A 24,006-nucleotide genomic window follows, 5' to 3' on the forward strand; every position below is an offset into this window, starting at 1 on the left:
AGTTCTGAATCAAAAGGACAAATAAATCCTAATGCCAAATATTCAGCAGGGATAGTGACTTCAGTTACTTTCCTTTCTTTTTGCATGAGAAAGCAAGCAGATTCCAACAATCCATACGTTTCTTCTCAGCAGATAGAGGGTAAAAAGTGGAACAGAGTAGAAGATAGATGATGTATTGGCATGGAGCGTATATCACCCTGGGATAGATGCCTGGCACTATTTCGTCCCTTCCTGAAACCAGAAGGAGAACAAGGAGGAAACTGTGATGATGCTTTGCCTCTTGCTGTGTGGCTCAGGGCCCATGGATTCACGACTGAGCCTGGTATGTTTAATTATTTGGTTTTCTCTATTTTTATAACTTAACTCAGGTTAGCCAGTGAAAGAAGGCTGGCCAGTTTCATTATGTTCCCAGGAAATTCCATTCTCTCATGCACCAGCATGAGGCTGTTGAGCCTTAGATGCCTATCTACCTCTGATTAGATTTGAAAAAGCACACAGAACCCCTGCTTTCCATTGGTAGCCTATTAAAATGACAGAAAAATTACCGTTTCATTCTTAACCTTGCTTGCATGTCTAAATCCAGATGCCTTTTTCTTTTTTAAAAAACAAAAGTTTAATAATCTGAAAACCATCACTTACAGGATGTCTTCTTGTAGTTAACAGCTCAAGAAAACTTGAGCTGACATTTAAGTTTGTTTAATATGTTCTGTAAGCAGCTTAAAAAAGGGGACATTATCACTTTGAAAACAGGTTAATATTAAAAAACAACAAAACTCATAAACAAACAAAATCAAACAAAATCACTGAAGAGAATCTCCTACTTTTTCATAGTTTCACTATTTTAAATCTTGTGTCTGTGAAGTGTCATCAAAATCAGGTTAAATTAGCCAAAGCTAAGTCAGTAAACACTGAAGCATACATGCCCTCCTAAAGTGAGTTGTCCGAGAAGCCTTACCAGAACTGACAGCCATGTATATGGCAGGATTAGTTCTTCTCTGATGACACAGAGGGAACAGCCGCCCTGCCGGCCCTCAGTCAAGCAGGTGAGCAGGGAATGAATTTAGGATGCCTCCAAAATCCAGTCTGGCCATAAGGCTGGCTATGTTGGCTCCTTCTCGAAAGGACGCAAGGCTGTCCTGTCTGCTGTTGTCCACATGATGAGGACAGACGGGGCTGAGCATGGCCGTAAGACCAGGCGCTGGGTGCTGGGACCTGACCTCACAGCAGTAAACACCATCTTACATGCATTTAGAAACACAGGAGTATAGCTGACTTTTGTCCTGCTATCACAGCCAGGCTGCCAACAGTAAGTCAAATTAATTTGGTCTCAATGCCAGCTTCCATGTCTGCCCTGCAAGCACAGACTCAGCTGGTGACACTAATTGGACACTCGCTGCTAGCAAATGCACAAAATATACAAAGAGTCAGGATATATGAAAAGGGTATTTTTCTGAAATTTATTTCAGTAACAATGATTTTAAGTGATCTTTTGTTAATAGAAGTTTTCTGTAACAAAAAGGAGGTAAATGTTGGTGCTGGAACAACATCCTGGGTGTCCAAGCTTTTATTTTTTGCCTGAGCTGTTGTTCTGAGTGAACAGGAATTACCTTGGGTTTATATGAAATATATAATAGAGTTAATGTATATAAATAACAGAACTTCTTTTATTTTTTAATATTTTTTATTAAAACATAAGAAGAAGTGGGCAACAAAACCATAATGTTCTAAGGTGATTCCTACTGAAGTACAGATAAATTAAAATAATGAATATTACAAACTGGAAGGATTTTTCCTTGCTCAGCTCAGGTTCTGGCACATGCATAGGAAGCACAAGTATGACTTGTAGCAGAGGAACCAAATCACATCAGAAATACCCACATGTGGCTTCAAGCCACAGCCTTGCATGGAGTTCTGAGGGAAAATATGACTCCAGTGACAAACTCCAGTTTGCTGATCAGTGCCTCGCTGTGGCAGGATGTTATGACACAGGATGAACCCAAGAAATGAGGAGCTATGGCTTCATCACTCCAATGGAAGAATACACATTGCCATAGCATCCATTGCGACACTGCTCTTTTCCCCCCTGGGGAGAGCTCTTTGTCATTTCTGGTACTTCAGTGAGCAAATTCCATTGTGTGTTAAATCATAACAAGTAAGCTATAAAATGTGAATTCAGTAGACATAGACAAAGGCAAACAAAGCAATTTGGTCAGTTTAAGCAATGTGGAAATGAAACCATATTTTGACTGGGGAGGCATCAGAGGAAAGGGCACTGGTCTGAGATTCGGGAATATGACAAAACAAACCCAGACCTCCCACGATACCACTGTGCATTGTGCACTGGGGGCCATTGGCTTGCTGACCTCTTCTCTCTGAATGTGAGAAGATTTCCCATTTTGTCCTCAGCCTGGGATGTGGTGGTCCAGCTGTGGGTATTGGTTCTGTTTTCCAACCTTCAGTGCATAAAAGGATTTGTATGCTAAAGGATGATGGCAGCAGCTTTCGTAGTGGCAACCACATATTTATCCAAGAAGTAGCCAGTCATTTCTGCTTTCTACCAAAACTTGCTTGAACTTTCTGAGAGATGTCCTTTATGATAAGAAGTAAACAGGTCGCAGATTTCAGGTCGCAGTCTCGCTGCTGGAACTGTGAGCACTGATTGTTCTGTGGGAAAAAAAACAAACAACAAAACACCAACAACAAAAAAACAGGTTAAGGAGAAAGTTGCAAAATGGTCCTTTTCCTACACTGAGCTACCTTCCTAATAATCTCCTGCAACATTACCCATGGTATAAACTAATTCAGGATCCTATTTTCCACATCTCCTTTCCTCCTGATTTTTTATTTTTTTATTTTTTGGAAAAGGATTTCTTTAATCTAGGTTCCCTTCTCTAGAAATCTCATCTATGGTTTCTTTTCTTTTTTCTTTTTCTTGGAGCATCCAGCAAAATATTACTTGGTAGAACAGTGGTGGGAATGCAATCCACTAATCAAAAGGATTCAAATGGATCTACGTGCTGCCAAGCTCTCTCCTTCCCACCCAGCAGAGGAGGAAAAAAAAAGAAAAAGAAAAAAGAGATAGAGCAAAGGCACGGAGCTTCTCTCCTTCAGCAATCTCACAAATGCAAAACCTTCCACTCCAGTGACTCCTCATTAACTTACCAAATCTGACAGTCTAATTATCGTAGCTGCTTCACGCTTAGAATAAATAAATACTAAAGTGGGTGTTTAAAGAAATTGAGCAGTGAAATTCAGTCATCTAGACAGTCAATAGAGAGTGAGTTTATTTTAAATTTTTATATTCTTATGTATTTATATCATTTTAGGAAAGATAATGAGATAGTTGTCTTTCAGGCTAATTGAGTTCCTAGGCTCATGGCTGCTTGCTGTCACAATCTCAAACTTAGCTTTAACTTTTGTGCCTTAGAAATCTGATCGCTGCATCCCCATTTGCTCTTTTCTGCTGATAACTGGCTGAAGGCAGAAGTGCACCTGAGGATGGGAAATAAGTACATGGAACTTCCAGTCTGCACGTCTTTCACAAAAAACAACTAAATCTTCTCAGATTTGCATTTAAGAGCATTAAGAGGAAAGTGGAAATTAAAGAAACCTTAGGTATAGCTTTACAATTAGACAAATAACAGAAAAATGTCTGCCAACCTCTGATACAATAGCGTCTGCCTCTGTGAAGGGTATTAGCAGTGCTCCCTCCCAGAGCAGTTCATCACCACGAACAATAGGACCTTTGTAGAGATTCTCTGGCTACAGATCAATGGGAGTCAGAGCATTTGATCCATGTCTGTAGGACTTTGTTTCCCCAAGTCATGTGGGCCAAACTTGGTGCCAGTTATCCTTTTGCAAAAGCATGAGCTGAGGAGTGAGCAAAGGAAACTCTCCTTGTCCTCTCCATCACCCTGTGCTCCTGAACCTGCAAGCATTATGGCTGCTCCAGGACAATTCTCAGGGAAGAGCTTAAGCAGGAAAGTATGTCCAGGGGCTCGTGTCCTTGGCATGCTGCTGCCTGGAAACATCTGTGAGGTTGTAGTGTCTCTTTCTGAGAATGGTGACATAATGACATAGTATAAAACCTCAGAGTCCTGCCAGTATTTTCACAAGCCACTACTGTGGAGATCAGGCCACAGGAGCTGAGGGATATTTTGCCTGAGTTAAGTGAAGATTGGCTTTATCAGCTCACAGAAAAAGACTGCTTCTGGTTCAGAAGTGACAGCTGACTTACTACTCAACACCAGTTTTGGCTTATTCCCTTATAGACATGCTATAAACCAGATTCATACACCTGGTGGAAATGTCCATTTCTAGGTGTATGTATCTGATTTTCAGTGAAGGATGTCCATTTTCTGTATACAGAGGTGGCAAAGTGCACAAGCCAAAAAATGTGAGTGAGTGTAAAAACCTTTCAGCTATGTAGAACACAGGGAAAGCAGCCAACCCAAACAAGCTGTCTGTGAAAGCCAGCTCTTCTTTATGTATGTCCTGTGTTAACAGCTACCAGAGTTAGCTGATCCCAATGGAAATGGGATTTTTGGTAGGCAGTGCTTGCATCCTTAATATCCCCATTGCCTAAACTTGCTTTGTGCAAGTTTAGATACAACAAACATTAAAATAATAGTTCTCTGTAAAAATCAAAACTCCTTTCCTCTCCTTGTCTCTAAAGGCATAAATATGGGGAAGTTTTAGGACAAACAGGAAAGTGTTACCATTACCTGGCACAATGATCTTGAATTGCTTCAGGGAGCCTGCCTGTACCCAAAAGGAGCAAGCCTAGTTTGATCAGCAGCTTCGTGGCTGGAGCTCTTCTCACAATACATTTTGCTGGCAACCCACTGGTGCTAACTCCAATTTCCACTGTTCACCCTCCCTGCCTACCAGCCTGCTTTAGAGCATTAGTGGCCAAAACAGATGGAAATAAACCATCAGTGGCCAAAACAGATGGAAATAAACCAAGTTTGTGATTAAGAATATTAAACTGTAATTGTTATTGTGTCTGACCTGACAGCAGAGTAAAATACCTCCTCAGAAAGCTTTCTGCACTTCAGGACTGACACTGGGTTGAGAGCACAGCTCATGCTTTCTTGATTCAAGAATCTCATCTTTCTTCCAGGAGTGATTAATTGGACAGAAAACATTCTGCTTTAGCAGGTGGCAAAGGTTAGGCTGAAGTTTTATCAGAGATGCTGTAGTACAGGGCTATACTGCACAGATAATTGTCTCAGGATTGGCTTAGGCCAGAAAAAGGACAATAAATGCTCTCAGGGGACAGAGTCTTCTCTTGCAGCATGAGTTACTCATTTTTTCCTAGCACTTTGCATCCAAATGAGCATAAGCAGCAGCAACTTGTTCCCCACTCTGTGAGCTGACCAGGAAGCACAGAGCCCCCTGCTCCCCTCCCCATTCCCAGGGCAGCAGCCAGGGTCTGGCCGTTCGTATTCTCCTCAGTAATGAGAAAGATGCTATTCGGAAGGGTTCTTTGAAACTCTGATTTCTCCAATTATTTCTTCCCAGGAACTGACCTTTGAAAAATATCCTCTGGCTTCCAGCTTGTCATAGCAACTTATAAAAAGGACAGTTATGTCTACAATTACTTCATAATAATAGAAAATAATTTCTTATGGGAACATTATTTTTTTCTAATGTTGTTTCCTGCTTACTCTCACACACCTTGGATCAACCTCCTCCTCCTCTCACCTTTCATCTCCAACTCATTCTTTGCCCTTCTGCTTTAACTTTCTCCTTCAGAGGATGAGAACTAATAGCCAGCATCCTTCAGAACAAAGTAGGAACAGAATATATTTAAAACCTGCACTGTTATCATAGCAACCAGAATTTTAAAATGATACAGTTAAATTCTGAAATGGTGCAATACTAAAATGACACAAGAGAACAAGTGTCTTATGGCAATAGGGATGGCTACGTGGGAAATCATTCAGAATTGCCTAATTTTTACAGGCTTAATGAGTCACTCATGAATATGGTCTTGCATGACCATACTGCACTGGTTTCTGCCCCGCACACTTTGATTCTGCCCTCAGTACACTGGTTGCTAAGTTATTGCCATGCAGTTGCCTGTCCAAAAGGTATTTCTAGCTGCAATATGGAGGATAATAAATATAGGATTGTGTAGAAACCCAGGTGAAATGTATCTCTGGAAATGTGTCTGAGAGACTGACACATTATGCCAATCTGTTCTCTCATTCCTTCTATTTCTCCTCACTCTCTCCCTTACTCTCACACTGTCTGTCTCTGTACCTGTTTTTTTCCACACTCTCTCTCTCTCGTGGCACTGACACTTTCATCTTCTCCCTTGGGGATTGGAGATGTCACTGCGGGAAGTGCTTGTCCGCCTCTCCGGCAGCAGCAGAGCCCTGTGGCTTTGACAAACCTCATTTAATTGGGAGGAAGCCAGGAGGGTTTGAAAGAACTGAAACATCCACGAAACTCCTTTTATCAGGCATAATTTAAACTCTGCATGGAAAAAACCCTATATGTATAAAGAAAAGTCAACTTCCCTCCTGCTGTGCGTGCTCCCCTCCTCCCCCCCCCACCCCCGGCACAGGCAGGCTCCTGCGAGATTCCATCTTTTCATTTTTCTAAAAGTGTCAAAGTAGATTTGTGCTCTGTGGCTGGGTGAACAGAAAAGGAATGCAGATGTCTCTCACTCCTGCTCACGCACACACAGCACCTTCAGAAGGGCAGCAGTTTGGGAGAGATGCCGGCTGGCTGTTCCTTCACTTGGGATATGTCACAGAAACCAGAAATTAAGTTTTCAAATAGCTTGACAACACAGTCTAAGAAGGTTTCTTCTTAATTGCCCCTATCTTTAAAAGAAAAACACTGGAAAACAAACCAGCATAGCTGGTGCCTGGGAGACAGCAGAGAATGCCGGGGCTTTCTGGCCTGTCTCCCAGTGGAAGGGAGCTCTTCCCACTGAGAAGCAGAACCTATAGCTTCTGAGACCTTATATATATTTATCGTCAGCTCAGGGAAGAAAAGGCAGATGTGTGTGACGTGTATATGCAGCTGCGTGCTTAAGAAGAGGCAGCAAGGGGATAAGAAAATAAGGCAGGTAAAACTGAGGGAGAACTGGTGTGACAGGGTATGAGGAACAGCTGTTGCTTCCAAACATCAAAGGGAGCAGGAGGAGCAGACCAAGGGAACTAGGGCTAGCACATCATGCTGAGCAGCTGGGAATTCAGGACATCAGGAGGGACCAGCATGCCAGTTACACTGAATACACAGCATGAGCCAGCCTGAGGAAAAGCTTGGGGCCCCTAGGGTTATAGAATGGGGGACAAACAGCCCATCAAAGCACATAGACCTCAGCTTTGAAAGCGCAGCATGGGTACCTCCCATCCAGGTCCACTTCTGTTGTTAACTCTGTGGTCGAGTGGAAGAAAATGGAAAAACAAGCTATGGAATTTGCACTGGCATTTAAATTTTGCAGCATACAGGAGTAGGGGGGGGAGGGAGGGCAGGAAGAAACAAGATGTCCAGGTCCAAAGTACTGAAGCAACTTGTAGTGAATGGCCATTTGAAGTAGGTCTTTGTTGGTGAGGTGGAATCAAGGGTCAGCTTACCAGCAGGCACTTGATAAAGCTGAGGAGGCAGAGGGCTGAAGAAGCCATGAAGAAGGGCATCTTGTGCAGAGATTCGCCCCAAAGGGAAGGCTGTGAGCATTCTGGAGGCCAAGTCCTCTGCAGCTGGCACCCTGCTCAGCCTGGCAAAACAGGGGGAAAAGTAGTGCAGGAGATGAGCACAGGCCAGACGGACAGAACAAAATTAGACCCAGCCCTTCTCAGAGCTTGATGCAGGGATAGTGACCCACAGGAGCTGGATACTACAGATACATGGTTTCCTAGGACATTTACTTTGCCACGTGAGCTTGGTTACATTGAGGAATATATCTGGGATCTCAGCTCAGGCTTATCTTTTCAAGGGAGTTTTGAAAATTAATCGGTATTTTTTTTAAAGCTGTTTGTGAGTAAAAGGGAAAATGCTGCTGGGTGAATTGCATCTTACATGGCATAACTGGAATGTCAAAGGTTAACATTAACAATTTACATGGAGAAGTGCGAGTGCACAGAATTACCTGAGTGGTCCACCGAACAGATCGGAGGTCAAAACTGGAAAACTAAAGGAAATAGCTATACCTATCTCCTACCCTAGCACCAGTCATGTATCTGATTCTAAAATGTGTTAAGGATTCAGGGAGCTGAGTCTGCTTTACAGGGTGAGAGATTAAAGTAGATGCAAAACACACATGCTCCAAGCCCAGCAGATGCCAGTGCCAAGCAGCTGCTTCCTAGAGGAGCACGCAGCTGGGGACAAGGAAGCGGAGGAGAGAAAACAAACCAACAAGCAAACAAATAAAAACAGTCATTTAGTTTTACAGCTTCTACTTTGTTTGTTTGCTCTGATCACGTTTCAGCATAGAGCCCACTCCTCTGGGCTTCATCCCTCTGCCTCCAGTGCCCCATTCCCATGAGACCACGGCCACCCCTCTGCTTCCCCTCCCTGCACAAGGCATCTGACACAGCACCAATTTCGTTCTGAGGGTATTAAATGTCTAAGAAGCATTTGTAAAAGGTATCCATCCTACTGTGGTACTGTGGTATTTAAGGGCTGAATTCTCACCTCCTGCAGAACAGTTTGAGTTTGAGCAGTCAGGGGTGTAGGGGCAGACAGGAAGCTGAAGCATCCAGAGGTGCTCACTAGATCCATGCCACCCAGGATATGGTGGGGTCTTACCTGAGCCCTGCTGCCCCATAACCCAGTTGCTGCAAGCTGCCACCCTGGCAGCCTCCCACCACTGCTCAGGCTTCCCGGTGACAGGCAAGCTCTGCACAGAGCCCCCCTTTGATTTCCTAATTGGCCATGGAGAGTCATGGCTGAGCAGTCTGCATGAAGCAGCTCTTTCCTTCTCAAGAGCCAAGAGTGCTAATATGGCCTTAGGATGCCTCACAGGTCTGGGGCCAGCCCACACGCAGCCAGAGCTCTGCCATGGCCCGTCAGCATGCAGCAGTGAGGGAGCCTGTCAAGGGCCCACGGCCAAAAAGCAGAAGTGCAGTACAGCAGAGTTTCGAGGAATATAGTTATTTCTTTGTTCAGTCTGAGAGAGGGTCTCTTCTGTTCTAGGACGTGTGTTATCGGGGCTTGGGATGTACTTTGTGTCTTACTGAAGATGTGTGTGACAGTGGCTGGCATCTCAGCAACCTGTGCTTTGCTGAAAACTTCAGCAAGTTTGTTTAGCAACTCAGAACAGCAGGAAAAACCCAGCTCTAAAGGACAGCATTTTTCCTTTGAGCAGGGATGAATCCAAAGAATAAGCTGAACAGATAATGAACATCGATGATGAAAAATATGGCTACATCCACAAAGAACAGTTGATTCTTGACCTGAGTCCTGAGGACAAATCCTATCTATACTTTTCTGCGTATCTGTGAAGCTTGTTGTGTGTGAGAGACCTGTCAAAATCAGTATGGGGAGTGCTATGTTAATGGCTCTGAGTTGTTAGGCACTTTGCCTGCTGGTACATTTATTTTGCTAATATTTATATGTATGCTTGCATCTATGTTTGTGTGTGCATGCACATTATATGTGCTTGAAAAATGCTCCTCTCCTTTACAAGCTCAGGAGTGTTTGGTGGTGTAGGTGACTGTTCAAGCTGAGGTATGTAACCAAGGCCCCAGTAGTGCAGATTTTGACTCCTGAAGAACGTGAATTTTCCTCTCCTAACTAATCAGGGGATTGTTTCATTGTGTTGTGTAAATGCTACCTTGGTATGTCTTCCTTACATCTGCTGAGCAATGTTCCTACAGCATGTTTCTAGAAATGAAAATTGAGACAGTGCAAAGCCTGTCTTTGGTCTGGACAAGAGGGCCTGGGAAAGCAGGACCTTCTGAATCAAACTGTGCCCCACAAAAAGCTGCACATAATGTCCTCGAATCGCTGCTTATCTGAGAACAATCCCTCCTCCTCAGAGAATAATAACCCTACTATGTGCCTACCTCTACTGAGATCTCTCAAAACCAGTTGCATAACTGATGTTAGATTTACTTTTTACTAAAGAGCCACCCTGCTCTTCCTCAGCTTGCCAAAAGAGCTCATTTCAAGTTAAATGATTGCATAAAGAAACAAATAAACCCAGAGGCCATTTTGACATTGCCGTTACAGGTAGCTTACCTGTCACAGATCACTCGAAGTCTCTGAGGTCTCCTGGAAGCAACGAGTTCTAGAAAATGTAATATGCAATCACAGGATGAAACAAAAATCAAGCCAAAACTCATTCTTTGAGCCCTTACAAAAACATGTGCTCAGAATTTCAAAGGGCCCCATAGAATCTGTCATTTTAATATTTATAAATATACATTATTCCTATAGGATTTGGGTACCAGCACTGATGTTAATAAGACTGTTCCAATTCTGCAACCCTTTCCTTACGTGCACTGTGAATGCAGGCCTTGGGCCTCCATCTGTTACAGTTACAGTCTTTGCTTTGACTTCAATAAATGCAGCATCAGTCCCCAAAGCCTTCACAGTGAGGAAGCAGAAAGAGGTCTGCAGGTCTGCATCCCCAGCTATTACTTACAAGGGCTACTGAGGATCCATGTGTTCCCATATGGCCACATGGGGCTTCCCTTCGTGGATATGGGAGAAGGACTGTGGACATGCACTTGGATTCCACCCTGTTTTTGCCCACTGCTCTTGCTGTCAGTTCCTCACTAAGTTCATCATTCATCGTGTTAACCGTTTTCATGCATGCTTTGTGCTTACTGATTCAAGCATCTCTATCAGACAGGAACATTGCAGAGTTTGCAGCTTTGGAAAGCTGTGTTGTTGTTGCCATTCTTTAAGGACCATTTCTAAACAGAATGGAACATGTGGAGAAACACATTCTTCAGATGTTTTCTTACAACACATGAATTTTCTCAAGCTTAGATATGAATAAATGGCTTGCATGTGGAAGATTCTCCTTGCAGCTGATTAATGAAGACATTTTCTTGCATCAGAAAAGCTGTAACTTATACTCAGCTACATTTTCCTGAGCACCATTGCTGACAGCAAAGATGAAAGGTGCCCTAGTCATGACAAAGGGAGCAAGAGTGGCATAGCCCTCTCTTCCAGCTGGGGACTGAATAAGCATACCCCACAGCAAGGCCACCTGGAGGCAAGCACCACTGCTCTCTTGCCAGTTTACTGGCGTATAATGGCCTCTAATTTTGACCAGGCCTTATCCTGCAAAGTCCTAGAGCATCTGCCCTTCTTTGTGCCAGGGAGCACACCAAGCTGCTCAGCCACACTGTTCAGGGACAGAAGTGTCCAGCTGCAGATGAAGCAGGAGGCCCCTTTGCCTTCAACCTGTGCAGCCATTTTGAGAGCAGCAGGCCCTGGGGCTGGGTCACTCTGTCTAACTTGATGCACAGACAATTTGAAAAAGTGCAAATGGCTGAACTTTCAGCACTTAACCTTTCCAGCAGCAATCTTTCACCATTAAGCAATGCAAGCAGGTTGTTAAACCTGTCTGTCACGGAGTAAGTAACAGGTCACAGCTGAAGCACTCTCTTACACCCTAATAGTAAGGTAATTTGTAAAGCGGTAAATGGCAATAGAATCTGGGGTAGGATTCATGACTGCTTAGGTGCCAGAGCTCTGGAATTATCACAGTTATAAAGACATTATGTATCTTTAGTAGCCTCTTCCCTGGTCAGCCACTGAGATTAACTCTGGCAGAATGCTCCTCTTGGATCACTATTAACATATTCTCTAGGTCCTCTTTCCTTCTCCTTTCCCCTTCAACTGTAATAAAAGTGTAGAAATAAAGTGTCTGTACCAAGTAGAGATGTAAAGTTCCCAGGAAAAAGAGAAGAGAATTGAGTTAAAAGGTTTTTAGTTGTTGTTTTTTGTGAGGCAAGTTTTGCCTCTTCACTGAGCTGGCCTAAAACTTTCAGATGCTGCAACAATGTGCCAGAAAGTTTTGACTCACTGAGATGGAAACATTTCATGGAAATATATCAAATCCCTTCAGTATTTAACAAAAATGTGGAAATTACTTAAATATTGTACTTTACTGAAATCTTTTAATGTTAATATTCTTTAAGGAGTTTAATATAGAAGTCAAAAAATGCCAGTTCAGTTGCTAATGGCAGGGCAAAAGGTCTCAGTGAAATATAACTGGAACATTACTTTGTCTGTGTGAAATAAAGAGGAACCTGGATTTTCCTTACCTTACAGATAGTAATACCAGCTCACTTGCAGGGAACTGTGAGTAGTACTCAAATTGCTACATCTTGAACAAGATTCTTGACAATAATTTAACATTTATATAACTCAGAGATTGACAATTGTCTATAAGGGGAAGTATAAGAGTCAGTAAGGCAACTACTGCTGTCCCAGCAAACAAATCTCTCAGTGCAGAATTCTGCTTGAGTGAGGACAGCCAAACTTGCCACTTTGAGTAGACAGAGCTTTGATTATAACTGGAAGATATGGGTAAGAAAACACTGCGTCTCTACTCAAGATTTAATGCAGTTAACTAATCCACTTTAAATCAGTTCAGATTAATCTCCTGACTGACCCCATATAGACAAACTGGCAGAGAATTCTGGGACCCCATTGTGTTGAGCAGGGTGAGAGCAGAGCAGTAAATATTTTCCCTACTGTAAAGATTAAGACCAATCAAAAACTGTAAAACAGTGTAAACAGCTATTTCTTAAAGGCGAGAGATACCACTTAAAAAAGTGGATGAACTACTGATTTAATCATCTTACAGTGATGATAGATACACACATGAAATGATGGGATCCTGTAGGGCTGATTGGCTTTTTTAACGGTATGAGTAGATCTGAAAGGTAGTGCTTGGGTTTGTTATTTTCTATCAGTATGCAGTGCAGTGTGTGCTAATGAGGAAATACCTCCCTACATGAAAACCCAGGTGGAAGTGGCTAATGAACTGATAATGAGGCAAGCAAGCCAGAGGACAAAAGTTAAACTTTCCTAATTGATGAAGAGAAATAGGATGCCTAATGCTGTTGGATGAAGGCGCTGAGGTTGCAGGCTCTCAGAGAAAATTTCTCTCATTAGTGAAATCTCCGTGGCTGCGGGACAGGATGAGCTCTGCCCGTGTGGCAGGCTGCAAAGTGCAGCCTGTGCCCAGTGCCAGGCAGATAGGGAGTTTCCCTCCAGCCTGGCCAGCGTATACTGCGCCTTAGCTGCAGCACAGCTTTTCCTTTTGGGATCAAAGCAGTATGCAGTTTATAATGGCAGTAAGGATTTCATCATTTTAGAATTCAGTTTCCAACCAGCCAATTTATTAAATGAAGCATCAGCATAAAAAAGTGAGATTAAAAAAGCAGCATTCTGAGTTCAGACTTCATCTGCATTTTCAAAAATGCCATTTGATGTTTGTGTTTCATTGCCTGCTGCTTGTTGCCTCCATCTGCCGGTAGCATTTTGGTAAAGCAGGAGATGCTAAACGTTCTCAGGAGGAAGAGTTCACTTTGGAAAGCTTTTAAATCTCATTTGGCATAGCAAAGCTTGCAGACATCTGAAAAACGAGGATTAATATGAAAACGATTAATGTAGCTCAAAAAGCCAAGTGAGCACCATGAGCCTGCAAAGGGAGGAGATATTACCTGGCATAGGAAACTTAATAGTAAGTCTGTGTGATAAATGGAGGAGCAGAGCTCGCTCACAGCAAGTTACAGCTCACAGTGAGCTAGTTGCATTATAAACAAATAAGCACTGCTCACTCTCTTTGCAATCCAGATGTCAGAAAAATGAGGCATAAAACAATGCATTGGGTGCTCCAGTATTCCCAGTTTGGCAAAAGTACTAGCTTAATGTCATGGGCTGTGATTCTTAATCCTTTCCTGCCCTTGACCCCTGCTGTCTAGATTCAAACTTGTAACCATTAATGGGGCTGGATCAAAACACTGGCCTTCTGGTGTCACCAATGGTGTTTAGAGGGGATTTAAACTCCCTGCTTTTCAGTGCAGTGAAATGAACACAGCAGTAGATTAATGCAAGGATTTGAGCTCACACAGCATGAGAGCTTTCAAAAATAGTGTTAACAGAGCTACAACTGCCTCTTTCAGGGAAAGCAAAATGAGGAGAACAGAACAAATGAACAAACACAGGGCAAAGCCTTGTCGCTACGGGCTAGGCTCCTAAGCACAGAGAACTGGGGAGAGGGCCAGTGAGTGCACTGGGACATGGGGCTGGAGCTCTCCCAGCCCTGCACATTCTGCAGGAGCCAGATCTGAAGCCAGGGTTGGGAGAATGTCATGCTTTGAGGCTCTACGGCTGTGCTTAATTCACTGCCCCAGATCTCTGGTGGACAGAGAAGCGGGAGATCAGAAGCTACGGGGCTGGCCAAGGAGTAGTTTCTTGCCTGTCTCCCTTCTCACCTGGGTTTGGGTGTGGGCTGAGATTTCAACAAACTTCAGGCAATGGGCATGGGGACCATTTCTGAATTTCTCTGTGCAAGAGGGCACGGGCACAGGTGGACAAGTATTGCCTTGCACAGTTCTTCCCCTGCCAATTTTCCATAGTGGAGCTAGGGGAGCTGCTCTTCCTGCAGCTGCCCTATATGTGCCTGATTCTCACACTCTCTGTCTCCTCTTCAGGGTTTGCAGAAGGATGTGCTCAAGCCCACAGTAGCGACAGGAAAACATCTGAAGGTTTCCAGCTTTCATTTCAAAGATTCCTACTAATCCACCTGGCCCAGGAACCCTTCCAGTAACAACCTTAGTTTGGGGCTGAGCCTACACTGTTGAATCCAGTGGGAGTTTTGCCATCAACTTCAATGAGAATAGGATCACACCTCAGAGCTTTGTTTTGCGCGTGTTCGTGCTTTGCCTCAGGCAGGAACCTGTTTGTTTGTTTGCTGCCTGTGCTCACTGCAAACATCAATAGGACTAGCTAAAAGCATCCAAGCCATCAGATCTGGGGAAGCTTCCCAAGTTTGTTTGCTTATCTGAACAGTCCCAGGCACTGGGATTCACTCCACTGGGCTGGGAACAACCTCAAGAGGGAAGGTTTCCTAAAGCAGCTCCAGAGCTTCCACTTGGTGAGTGTGTCCTGGGGGGACAGCAGCGCTTGTGCCTCAAGGAAGAAGGGGGAAGTACTCAGGGCATGTTTAAAGCAAATAGCTTTAAACGAAGAGACTGATTTGCCTTTTTACTGGCAGTCTCATCAGAAACTGACTTGGTTTAGTTCATGACTAGAGCATAGTCTAACCACATATGCACAGCCTTATTCTAAGCAGGCTGGTTTCTACATCCCAGGTTTGCCATCTGCTTGGCTCCTCTGTGTGGCTGGAGCAGCTCGGAGCTCCTTCAGCAAGCTCTGAGGAAGGGAAAGGATGCTGGCTGTCCAGCTGGCAGAGGTAATGACCCAAACAGTGGTTCGGCACCCCTCTTCCATATTCTTGCTAACATGGTGGGATGTTTCCACACAAGAGCATCCTCTCCTGCACTGACTCCTGCACTTCTGTCTGCTCCAGCCACAAATGCCACCAGCATCATAGCATCACGGCACAGGGCACTTCTGGCCCACTGTAGTCCATTAACAAAGCACTCTATCCAGTCTGAAAGCAATTCAGGATTGAAAACTGCTTGTACTGACTGGAGCTATTTCCATGCTGCCTAGGTGCATGTCTGCCCCTCCCAGCCTTGTCACTGGCATCTTCTGCAGCGAAGGAGGACAGTGCTGCTGCTCAGGCAAAACAGTGTTAGGAGGAATTATTGCTCAAGACAACCCAAATATTCTATGTTGTCCCTACTAATTTTTTCATTAGTTTACCATTGGTGCTCCCACTTTTCAAGTATTCCTCAATACAGTATTGGGAGAGTTTTTGGCCTTGTAGGCAGAGATGACTGCTGTCAAAAAAAATTGTCATCAGTTTGTTGCACACTTGAGCAGGTCTTTCTTCCCTTCAGAACTTGTAGAGTACCCAACCAAGCCTTCAGCAAGTCAGAGAAGAATGTGCTTCCTCCGGCTGCCTGCTCTGTGCTCACTCCCTATCCAAATTAAACTTGCTGTGGACAGCGACACATTCCCATTTCACGCTGGTTTGATTAATGTGTCTCAGCTAATTGTGTGAAGGATTCCAGCCCTTTCGACTGTGAGACCAGGTTATTGTTCAGCCAGTCGTGGCTACCATGTGAAAATGGGGGCTGTTTAGTGTTCATGCACCAGAATCAAAGGAGGGGCATCTTGGACTGGGTCACAGAGCAACACCCACTTCTTTGAAAAGATGTTACTATGCTCTACTAAACCTGTAAACCTCTTGCTCAAAGCACGTCTTCTCCCTCCTCCTCTTCCCCCTGCTCTCTTTTTTTCCCCTCCAGAGAGACAGACTCCCCCCACCACTCTCTTAGGGTACAAGAGAGAGAGAATGGCTAGACTGCAGATGGGTGGATTTCACATTCTAGGGTTTTTAATATTTCACTTTTATATTTCTCTTAGAGAATGATCCTGCTGAGAGGCTGAGAATCAGTGCTCATCATTTCCCCCTCACTGACACTTGAATATATTTTCCCAAGAGAAAACATTAAACAAAAAGAGAGAGAAAGACAGAAAGGGGGGGAGAGAGAGAGGGAGAGGGAGAGTGACTGAGCTAGCTTTTCAAAGCATACTTCTCAACCTGCCCACATCAAAATAAGAGACAACTGGCCCTTTGAAGTCCAGGACACAGACTTCTCTACCAGCCCATGTGGAAATAAAAGAAGCCAGCTTTATAAATCACACAGATTTCTCACCTTGCCCACATCAGAATCAGGGACAGTGACCTTTAAAACTGAGGCTTAAGGCCCCCAAACTAATTTCCATAAAAATGAGAAGAGTTCAGATAAACTGTGTCCCCTGGTACCTGTCAGCTTTTCCAGTGTAAAACAGGAGACATTGGTCCTTTGCACTGAGGACTGGGGACTAACTAGATTGTTAGCACTGGGGACAATGAAGTCTTCCATCAGCCTAACGTGTATCTCAGTGAGGCAGCTTTGCCATGCAAGCACTTTTGTCTGTATCTTAGGGCACTGTCTTAAAACAACACTGTTGTTAAGTAGTTTGAGGGATTTAGTAACTGTCTTTTTCCTAATATGAATTAATGATCCAAAAATTATTAAGTGGTCGGCGGCTCAGACCGAAAGCTCCATATTCCTGTGAGTTAAATCCTACCTGGCTTATACTTGGGGAGCTTGGAAAGTCCTGGCCAGGTGTCTTCAGTTGGGACCCCTAATACCTGTGCAAAACAAACAAAGAGGGTGAGAAGAGCAATAGCCTCAGTATGTTGTACCCTGCATTGGTGCGGAACTGGACAACTTGGTCTCAATTCAGAGAGATTATGGCCTTTTCTGTGACCCAGCACAGATTCACACTGCCTTAGGTGGTACTGTATTTACCTCTGCACATAAATGACATTCACATTTTAGCACTTGATATTACAACAGAAGGGTTCCTGCTGAGATTTAATGTTGTCACTCCTGGGAACATCGCTGAAGGTGTATGCAGCTTCACTGCTAGGTGCCACTCACGCATATATTCACCAGCCCAAGGGTCACACTGTTCACAGAATCACAGAATGGCCTGGGTTGGTAGGGATCTCAAGGATCATGAATCTCTAACCTCCCTGCCAGGCAGGGTCACCAACCTCCCCATTTACTAGACCAGGTTGCCCAGGGCCCCATCCAACCTGGGCTTGAATACCTCCAGGGATGGGGCAGTCTGTTCCAACACCTCCCCACTCTCACAGTAGAGTCCAGCTGCTGTCACTGCTGGAGGTGTCCTCCTGTGCCAGCACTGCACTGAAGACTGCCCACTGGCATTGCTACCCACTGATACTTTCAGTGGCAACTTGGGCTGCAAGCTGTGATAGAAGCTCCTCTAAGTGAGGGGTAACACAGGCAGGAAAGACAGCCAGGAACAGAGAGGAGTGGTATTTGCCTCTAGAAGAAATGTTGATGAATTCACAGTCAGACTGTCCAACGGTTTGACAGGATGAACATATTTCACAGCATGGAGATTTTCCAGCTCCACCATATCTATATGGTGTTTGAAACAACAATACTGCATGGAGATAAGCATTCTAGATGACATAGAGTCGTGCACACAAATGCAAACGGACTCTAAACCAGTGCCTGGTGCCTCTATTATTAGTACATGAAAGGAGCTGACTATTAAAAAACAGTAGGAATCCCCATTCTGAACCTCCGACTATGCAAAATATCTCAAGCTAGGCATTGAAAGCCTCTAAGGAGCTTTGAAATCTTGGCCTAACACAGAGTCTCATTCCAGGCTGTATAATAACATAAAACCTACTGTGAAAGGCACTAATTATTTCATGGCTCTTAAAGCTTTCTCATGATTTTTAAATAAGTTTTTGCCTTCTGTAGCACAAATCCTATTAATCACGGTATCAGTTCTAATACCAGAGAAATGACGATAGGGCTATAACCCTCCAACTGTAAAACCACAGGAAATGCATCCAGAGATTTCAGCCATGTGTGGAAGGATAGCCTTCATTCACACTACAAAACTGAGTCCTGCCCTGATTTTGAACTTGTTAATTGGCCAAGTATGGATTTTTTTTTTTCCCTCAATAACTCTCTCTATTCACTTTCTATGAAAGAGAAATTCAGCATTTATTTGAGTGAACTGAACTCGAGTCTAATAACTAGACTTGCTCGTAAGTCTTTGTAACAAATTCTAGCTAGAAGCAGAGAGGAAAACCCAACTTGACAGGAGTGTTTCTGGATGAAGGAATTAAAAAGTAAAACCTTGACTTCAACAAACTTGAGATTATAAAGTCTTCTGGTCTTTCTGCTTTGAAACCCCATCTTTGGAAAACTGTGCAGAAGAATAAATCCCTGAGAGATGTGAAGAGGCAGCTACCTATAGCAAAACCCAGTGGGAACCTCTGGGTTGACCTTTCTGGAGAGCCAGTAGTGGGGTCAGCAGTAAGCAGTCAGGAACATACAGAATCCACCAGGGCCAGGAACTGTCTCAATTTTGCCAATAACTACTGAGGGTGTAGTAATTGGTTTTGTTTCCCCAGCAGAAAAGTCATCTTAAGAGACTTTAAAATCTCTCTGCTTTTATTCACTGGCACCTTTGTAAAGTATCTTTCACACTTTTCATTATGCCAAAGCAGTCTCTAGGGCTGCACCATAATCTGGTTGATAGAAAATGTTCCAAGTCAATATAATAAAGGTCAAAAAAAACCCTGGGCCTTGCCATTTTCCAAGGTAGTTTACTAGCAGCATTAGTGCTTCTTTGTGAAATTGTAGTGTTCTGTATCCTACAATAAGTAAATGAATTAATGAGAGGAATAGAATTTGCAGTACCTGCACACCTTTTATGCCTACTTCAATTTGATGTCACTTTAATTGGCTTTAAATTTTTGATGAGATGACAAACATCAAAGGAAAGTCATTTGATTTACTCCCATGTCTGTAAGAAAGTTGCCAAATATAAAACGGGTTACAAAGTCTGCTATGAACTTGGCAGACCGAACCAAATTATTTCTGCTATTCTCAGGACCTATGCTCCAGACTTCACAATTAAGTAGGGAGCTGGAACAACGGATTCCTTTCTCTCCCATTTCAGGATGTATTTTACTCACTGTCCAGATCTTCTCCAGCTGTTCAGGAACAGTAGAAGTGCCTGCAAACACTGGCTGCCCCTGGATCATTTCAACAAAGACACAGCCTGCGCTCCTGCAAGAAACCCAAGGTATTAACTCATTCATGTGCTTCACATGCATAGTATGAGTGTGGGGTGGGCAAGGGAGAAACTGTAGGTGTTGGAATGGAAATGTATAAATCTTGATTTGTAAATTCTGAAATCCTGACCAAAGTTGTAAATACTTCAAGTTTTGCATCTCGTGCAAAAAATGCAAGTCTGATGTGTAGATACTGCACATCCACCTGCTTTTCACCTAGTATATGTGTATAGGAAGCAAGGCAGGACATGAGGTGCCTGTATACATGTACCTAAGCTTCAGCAAAGGCTGATCTACCTCCATGGTATGGTATTAGGCAGGTAACTTCATTATCAAAAAACTCCACTTCCTATGGGAAGGACCATGCTATACAGCCTTGGGCTTCCAGCACTGTCCTAAGCGCTTGCATCTGGCCCTTGTTCCCAGTTGTTTGCAGTAATCAGCAACTTCATCCAAGTCCTACACATTGAAACATTTGACCTAAAAACCCAACAACTAAAATAAGACTGAAGGAGACTAGAGATTCATCACACTCGCATCCGTCCAGGATAAATGTTTTAGAATAACATAGAGCAGTCAAAGTTGCCTGTGAGTTATGGTTCCATCTGCTTTTCTCATCAACACGGCCAACTAAAAAAACAATTCCCTTCACCAGTAAAACAAGACAGGTGATATCCTTGGAAAAGAAACTCACTAAATACCATCTTTTTTAAAATCTTTTTTTTTTTTTCTTTTTCTTTTTTTTTTTTTCAGCAGCAAACTGTTTATTTCAGGTCTCTTTCAACCTATCCTATTAAAAACTCACCTTAAAAAAGATAGTCAGGGCAGATGCCTGCACAGCAGGTTTTGTTCTATGAGAAAAAGGTGCAAAATCTGTGTGATGAGAGTAGGAAAAATAAATGGGGAACTACTGGACAGTTTATGGGCTAGAAGGATGTACTGGATGCAGATAAAACACAGAAGCACTAACCAGCAGAATGATTCCCCTTTAGAAGCAATTAGCCTTCCTTTGGAAAACTGAAAGCAAGATTTCACAGCATAAAAAAATCAGTGGCAAAGGCCAGTTAAAGTGATCCTATTTTAATGTTGTCCTCTGCTCTACACTTTTGCTAAAGCAAACCAGCCAGCTTAGAAAACAAAACAAAACAAAACAAAACAAAACAAAACAAAAACAAACCCACCAAAGCCTGCAAAAAATGCTTGATTTTACTGGGGTGGATTAGTCCTGCTGGGAATAACGATTAGATAGTTGTGGTCAGGATAGATTTATCTATTTGCAGGTGTTTCAGTCTTTTATTATGTGTTGTAAAACTCTGTTCTCTTACTTTTTATCTTTACCTTCCAAATATTTTCTAGGTTTTCTGCCTTTTCACTAACCCCCCAGCCCACCTTTTCAAGTTTCATCTTCCTGTTACACCAGATTTGAGTCTTTCAAGTATAAATGTTGAAACCCCAGGTCTGTCTAACTGACTCTGACAGTATTATTCTCACTTGTGGATCTACAGCTAGTAATCTCCTCTGGTCATCTGCACTGCTCTCTTACCACTTATGTCTTATTTTTCCAGAGCTGCAGATGCTTTTCCCATGTGGCTGTGGTCAGTTGAAAGGCTGACATGCAGTTCATCTCTGGTATTAATTTGGTCATCCTAGGGTAATGTCAAGCCTGTTTGCAGATCCATATCTAATAATGTTTTCACAAACTCTGATGCACTTTGGGTTTTGTGAGCTTAGCTCCTTATTCGTCAAATGTGCTTTCACACAACCCAGGCTTATCATGAAACTTAACCCACAGCTTTTGCAACACAGATGTTTGTGTTTCACAGTACTACCACATCACTAGATATTATTTTGGAGCCCGCTCTGATGAGACCAGTGCCATAACAACCCTCTGTTTTCACAGCTGATATATGTACTCAGATGGCTCGCCCTATTTTGCAACCACAGGGGCTGCTGCAATCTACTAATGCCATTGCACAAGTCTAACCACATATGGTCAGTTCAATTTAAGATTTGTGCCACAAATAGAATCAACTCCGTGTGTTTTTGGAGCAAGCAATCCTGACATTTATCCACAGTTTGGGTTCTGATATCCTAGATAGAAATGGCCATTAGACTAGCAACAATAGAAACTTCATATCGATTCAATATAGCCTTCAAATGTCAGAGATACCACTGGAGCTTCTGCAGAGATTACTTCTGATGAACAGTGCTGTGCGATTTTCTGAACTGAATCTAGACATATACACAACACTAAGGAAAAGGGCTGGTAACAGTGAAAGTATTCTGTAAATGTCATCTTCATGACTTAAATTGCTTTGATGAAAGACTTGAGGCAACAGAGTTCATGGCAGGCAGACCAGATCTGCAGTGGTTTCTGTTATTGCTGAGAAGGCATGCAGTCCAGGCAGAGCAATACATGGAAGTAAGAACTAGAAGGCTCTTTTTTTCCCCTAGATTTATTCCCTAGATTTTTTTTCTAGATTCTCTCTAGCTCTTGTTAATAATTTCTTAAGAGCAAATTGTTCAAAAATTCAAATCTAATGAAACAGTCCTTTTGCTAATGGGTGAGCTGTCAGTTTGAGGAGAGGAACAACTTCTGAGTTCTTACAAATTTGCCTTCTGGTAGAGCTCTCATTTGTATTCCTGGTTTATTCCTGTAATATTTGGATGCCTTTCAACTCCAGTGTCTCTTAAAAAGACAAAGCTATCAGAGCAACCACAACAGCTGGAAAGGAAGAACTGTTTCCTGTAGTGTGACTCAGTTGATGAGCTTCATTTAATGCTTGCTTGATACTGCACTGATTCACCAGTGGCAATTGTAACTTGCTACCTCTGTGTGCTTCCAGGCTGAAATATGCTTTTCCTTACAGAAAGTCCAGAAATAGCTGGAACTAGTATCACAGTGACATGTGGGCACCCACCTCTTTTCCCAGGTAGATTTTTCTATGGGTTAAGGAAAAAAAGACCTCTTCGGTACTAGCCATCTGATTAACCTCTCCAGAAGCCTCAGTCTTCCAGTATATGATGGCTACAGGCACTGCCCTTCCAGCATTATGAAAATTTTTTTCTTAATGAGAATGGTTCAAAAAACAACCTTTACTTTTAAATGTTTTTTAAGATTTAGGCCTGTTTTGTTTTTCTCCTTCTTCCCCTTAGCCTTCTGGTGCTCATTCCTGAGTCCTCTCACCTCTGAAAGCCCAAAAGCTTCTCAAAACACATCAGTTCCACAGAGCAGTCTGGGAAGTGCAAGAAGCAAGAAGTGCATCATAAACTGCAGAGGAGTTAGATAGAGTCTCACAGCAAATTCTGTCAGGAGGAGGAAGTGCAGAGCAGCCCTTCACTGCCTGCTTTGTAGCTGTTCAGTAGTCACAGCTACCTTCTTAAACTTGCTGTATCCCTCTGAGACTGATGTATTTTTGTGAATGGGTTCTTAGCAGTGAGAGGGGAAGACAGAAGTGCTGTGCTCGGGCTGGTCTCCCTTGCAGTGGTGTCAGACAGAAGTAGCCTGCTGAGATCAGTAGAATTACATCACTGCAAATAAAACCAAGGATTTTGTGGTACCTCCTAGATCAGTTTGTTTTCTCTTTTGCCTACATTAAGCAGACATTGTACCATCCTGCATGAGAAAACAGCAGGCAGTGGTACCATCTGCAGGCCCTCAAAATGTCTTTCAGAAAGGAGCCTAGGCACGATGTTTCAGCATTCACCAGACATGTATGTGAAGCAATACACTGACAGCTAAAGTAACAGGAGAGTTATAACTGGTTATTTAAGTGAACATAAATTGAGTTGGTTCAGACAGCCCCATCACATCTTCCTGCAGTTCCCGGGGCAGGTTTGGATTCTTCAGTTACTCCTTAGCCTCCAGTACTGCATCACACAATGGAGAAACATCTTCATTAGGATTAAGATCTACGGTATCTCTGTGGTATCCTGCGGTTTCCTCTCCACAGATTCTCTGTCATTGGGAAATTGCAATTTGGCACTTAGCTGCAAGCGTATCTTTCACCTTCTGCCTTGCCAGGCAGTGCTGCACATTGGAGCCCCTTGCCTAAGTCTCCCAGTTTAACAAAATAGGGCAACACGATCCAGACTTGGCAGAAGGCTGTAGTGGGCCTGGCAGGTCTGTGTCAAATGACTACATCAGAATTCTTTTTCTGGGTGAATCCATCTGGGGAGATTCCTGCAACTATAATAGAAGAAATTACATGGAAAGCTTGTCTGAAAAGAATACGTGACTGCAGGTACTCATGATGTTGAAAGCTGAA

General features: G+C 43.2%; 2 protein-coding genes and 1 long non-coding RNA gene across 4 annotated transcripts in view; 2 read left to right on the top strand and 1 right to left on the bottom strand.

The window, feature by feature from the left end:
• Positions 1-254, top strand: part of LOC107316512 (uncharacterized) — a 40,425-nt gene extending 40,171 nt beyond the window's left edge. The window contains exon 5 of the long non-coding RNA XR_014948087.1: positions 130-254. This is a non-coding gene — a long non-coding RNA (uncharacterized LOC107316512). The remainder of the gene's footprint in view (positions 1-129) is intronic.
• Positions 130-24,006, top strand: part of ALS2 (alsin Rho guanine nucleotide exchange factor ALS2) — a 67,645-nt gene continuing 43,768 nt past the window's right edge. Inside the window, exons 1-2 of the mRNA XM_015868109.2 lie at positions 130-322; positions 19,624-19,749. The gene's annotated coding sequence lies outside the window, so the exon portion shown is untranslated. The remainder of the gene's footprint in view (positions 323-19,623; positions 19,750-24,006) is intronic.
• Positions 1,663-24,006, bottom strand: part of CDK15 (cyclin dependent kinase 15) — a 31,808-nt gene continuing 9,464 nt past the window's right edge. For both annotated transcript variants that reach the window (XM_085552746.1, XM_015868118.3), the window contains 5 exons: positions 19,640-19,733; positions 17,197-17,260; positions 10,201-10,249; positions 7,596-7,735; positions 1,663-2,664 (listed from right to left, as the gene is read on the bottom strand). In XM_085552746.1, coding sequence (XP_085408872.1) covers positions 2,555-2,664; positions 7,596-7,735; positions 10,201-10,249; positions 17,197-17,260; positions 19,640-19,733 — 457 coding nt within the window. In that variant the 3' untranslated portion in view covers positions 1,663-2,554. The remainder of the gene's footprint in view (positions 2,665-7,595; positions 7,736-10,200; positions 10,250-17,196; positions 17,261-19,639; positions 19,734-24,006) is intronic.

The sequence above is a fragment of the Coturnix japonica genome, chromosome 7, assembly GCF_054131305.1.
Source record: "Coturnix japonica strain WE chromosome 7, WE-NBRP24, whole genome shotgun sequence".
Lineage (NCBI taxonomy): Eukaryota > Metazoa > Chordata > Aves > Galliformes > Phasianidae > Coturnix > Coturnix japonica.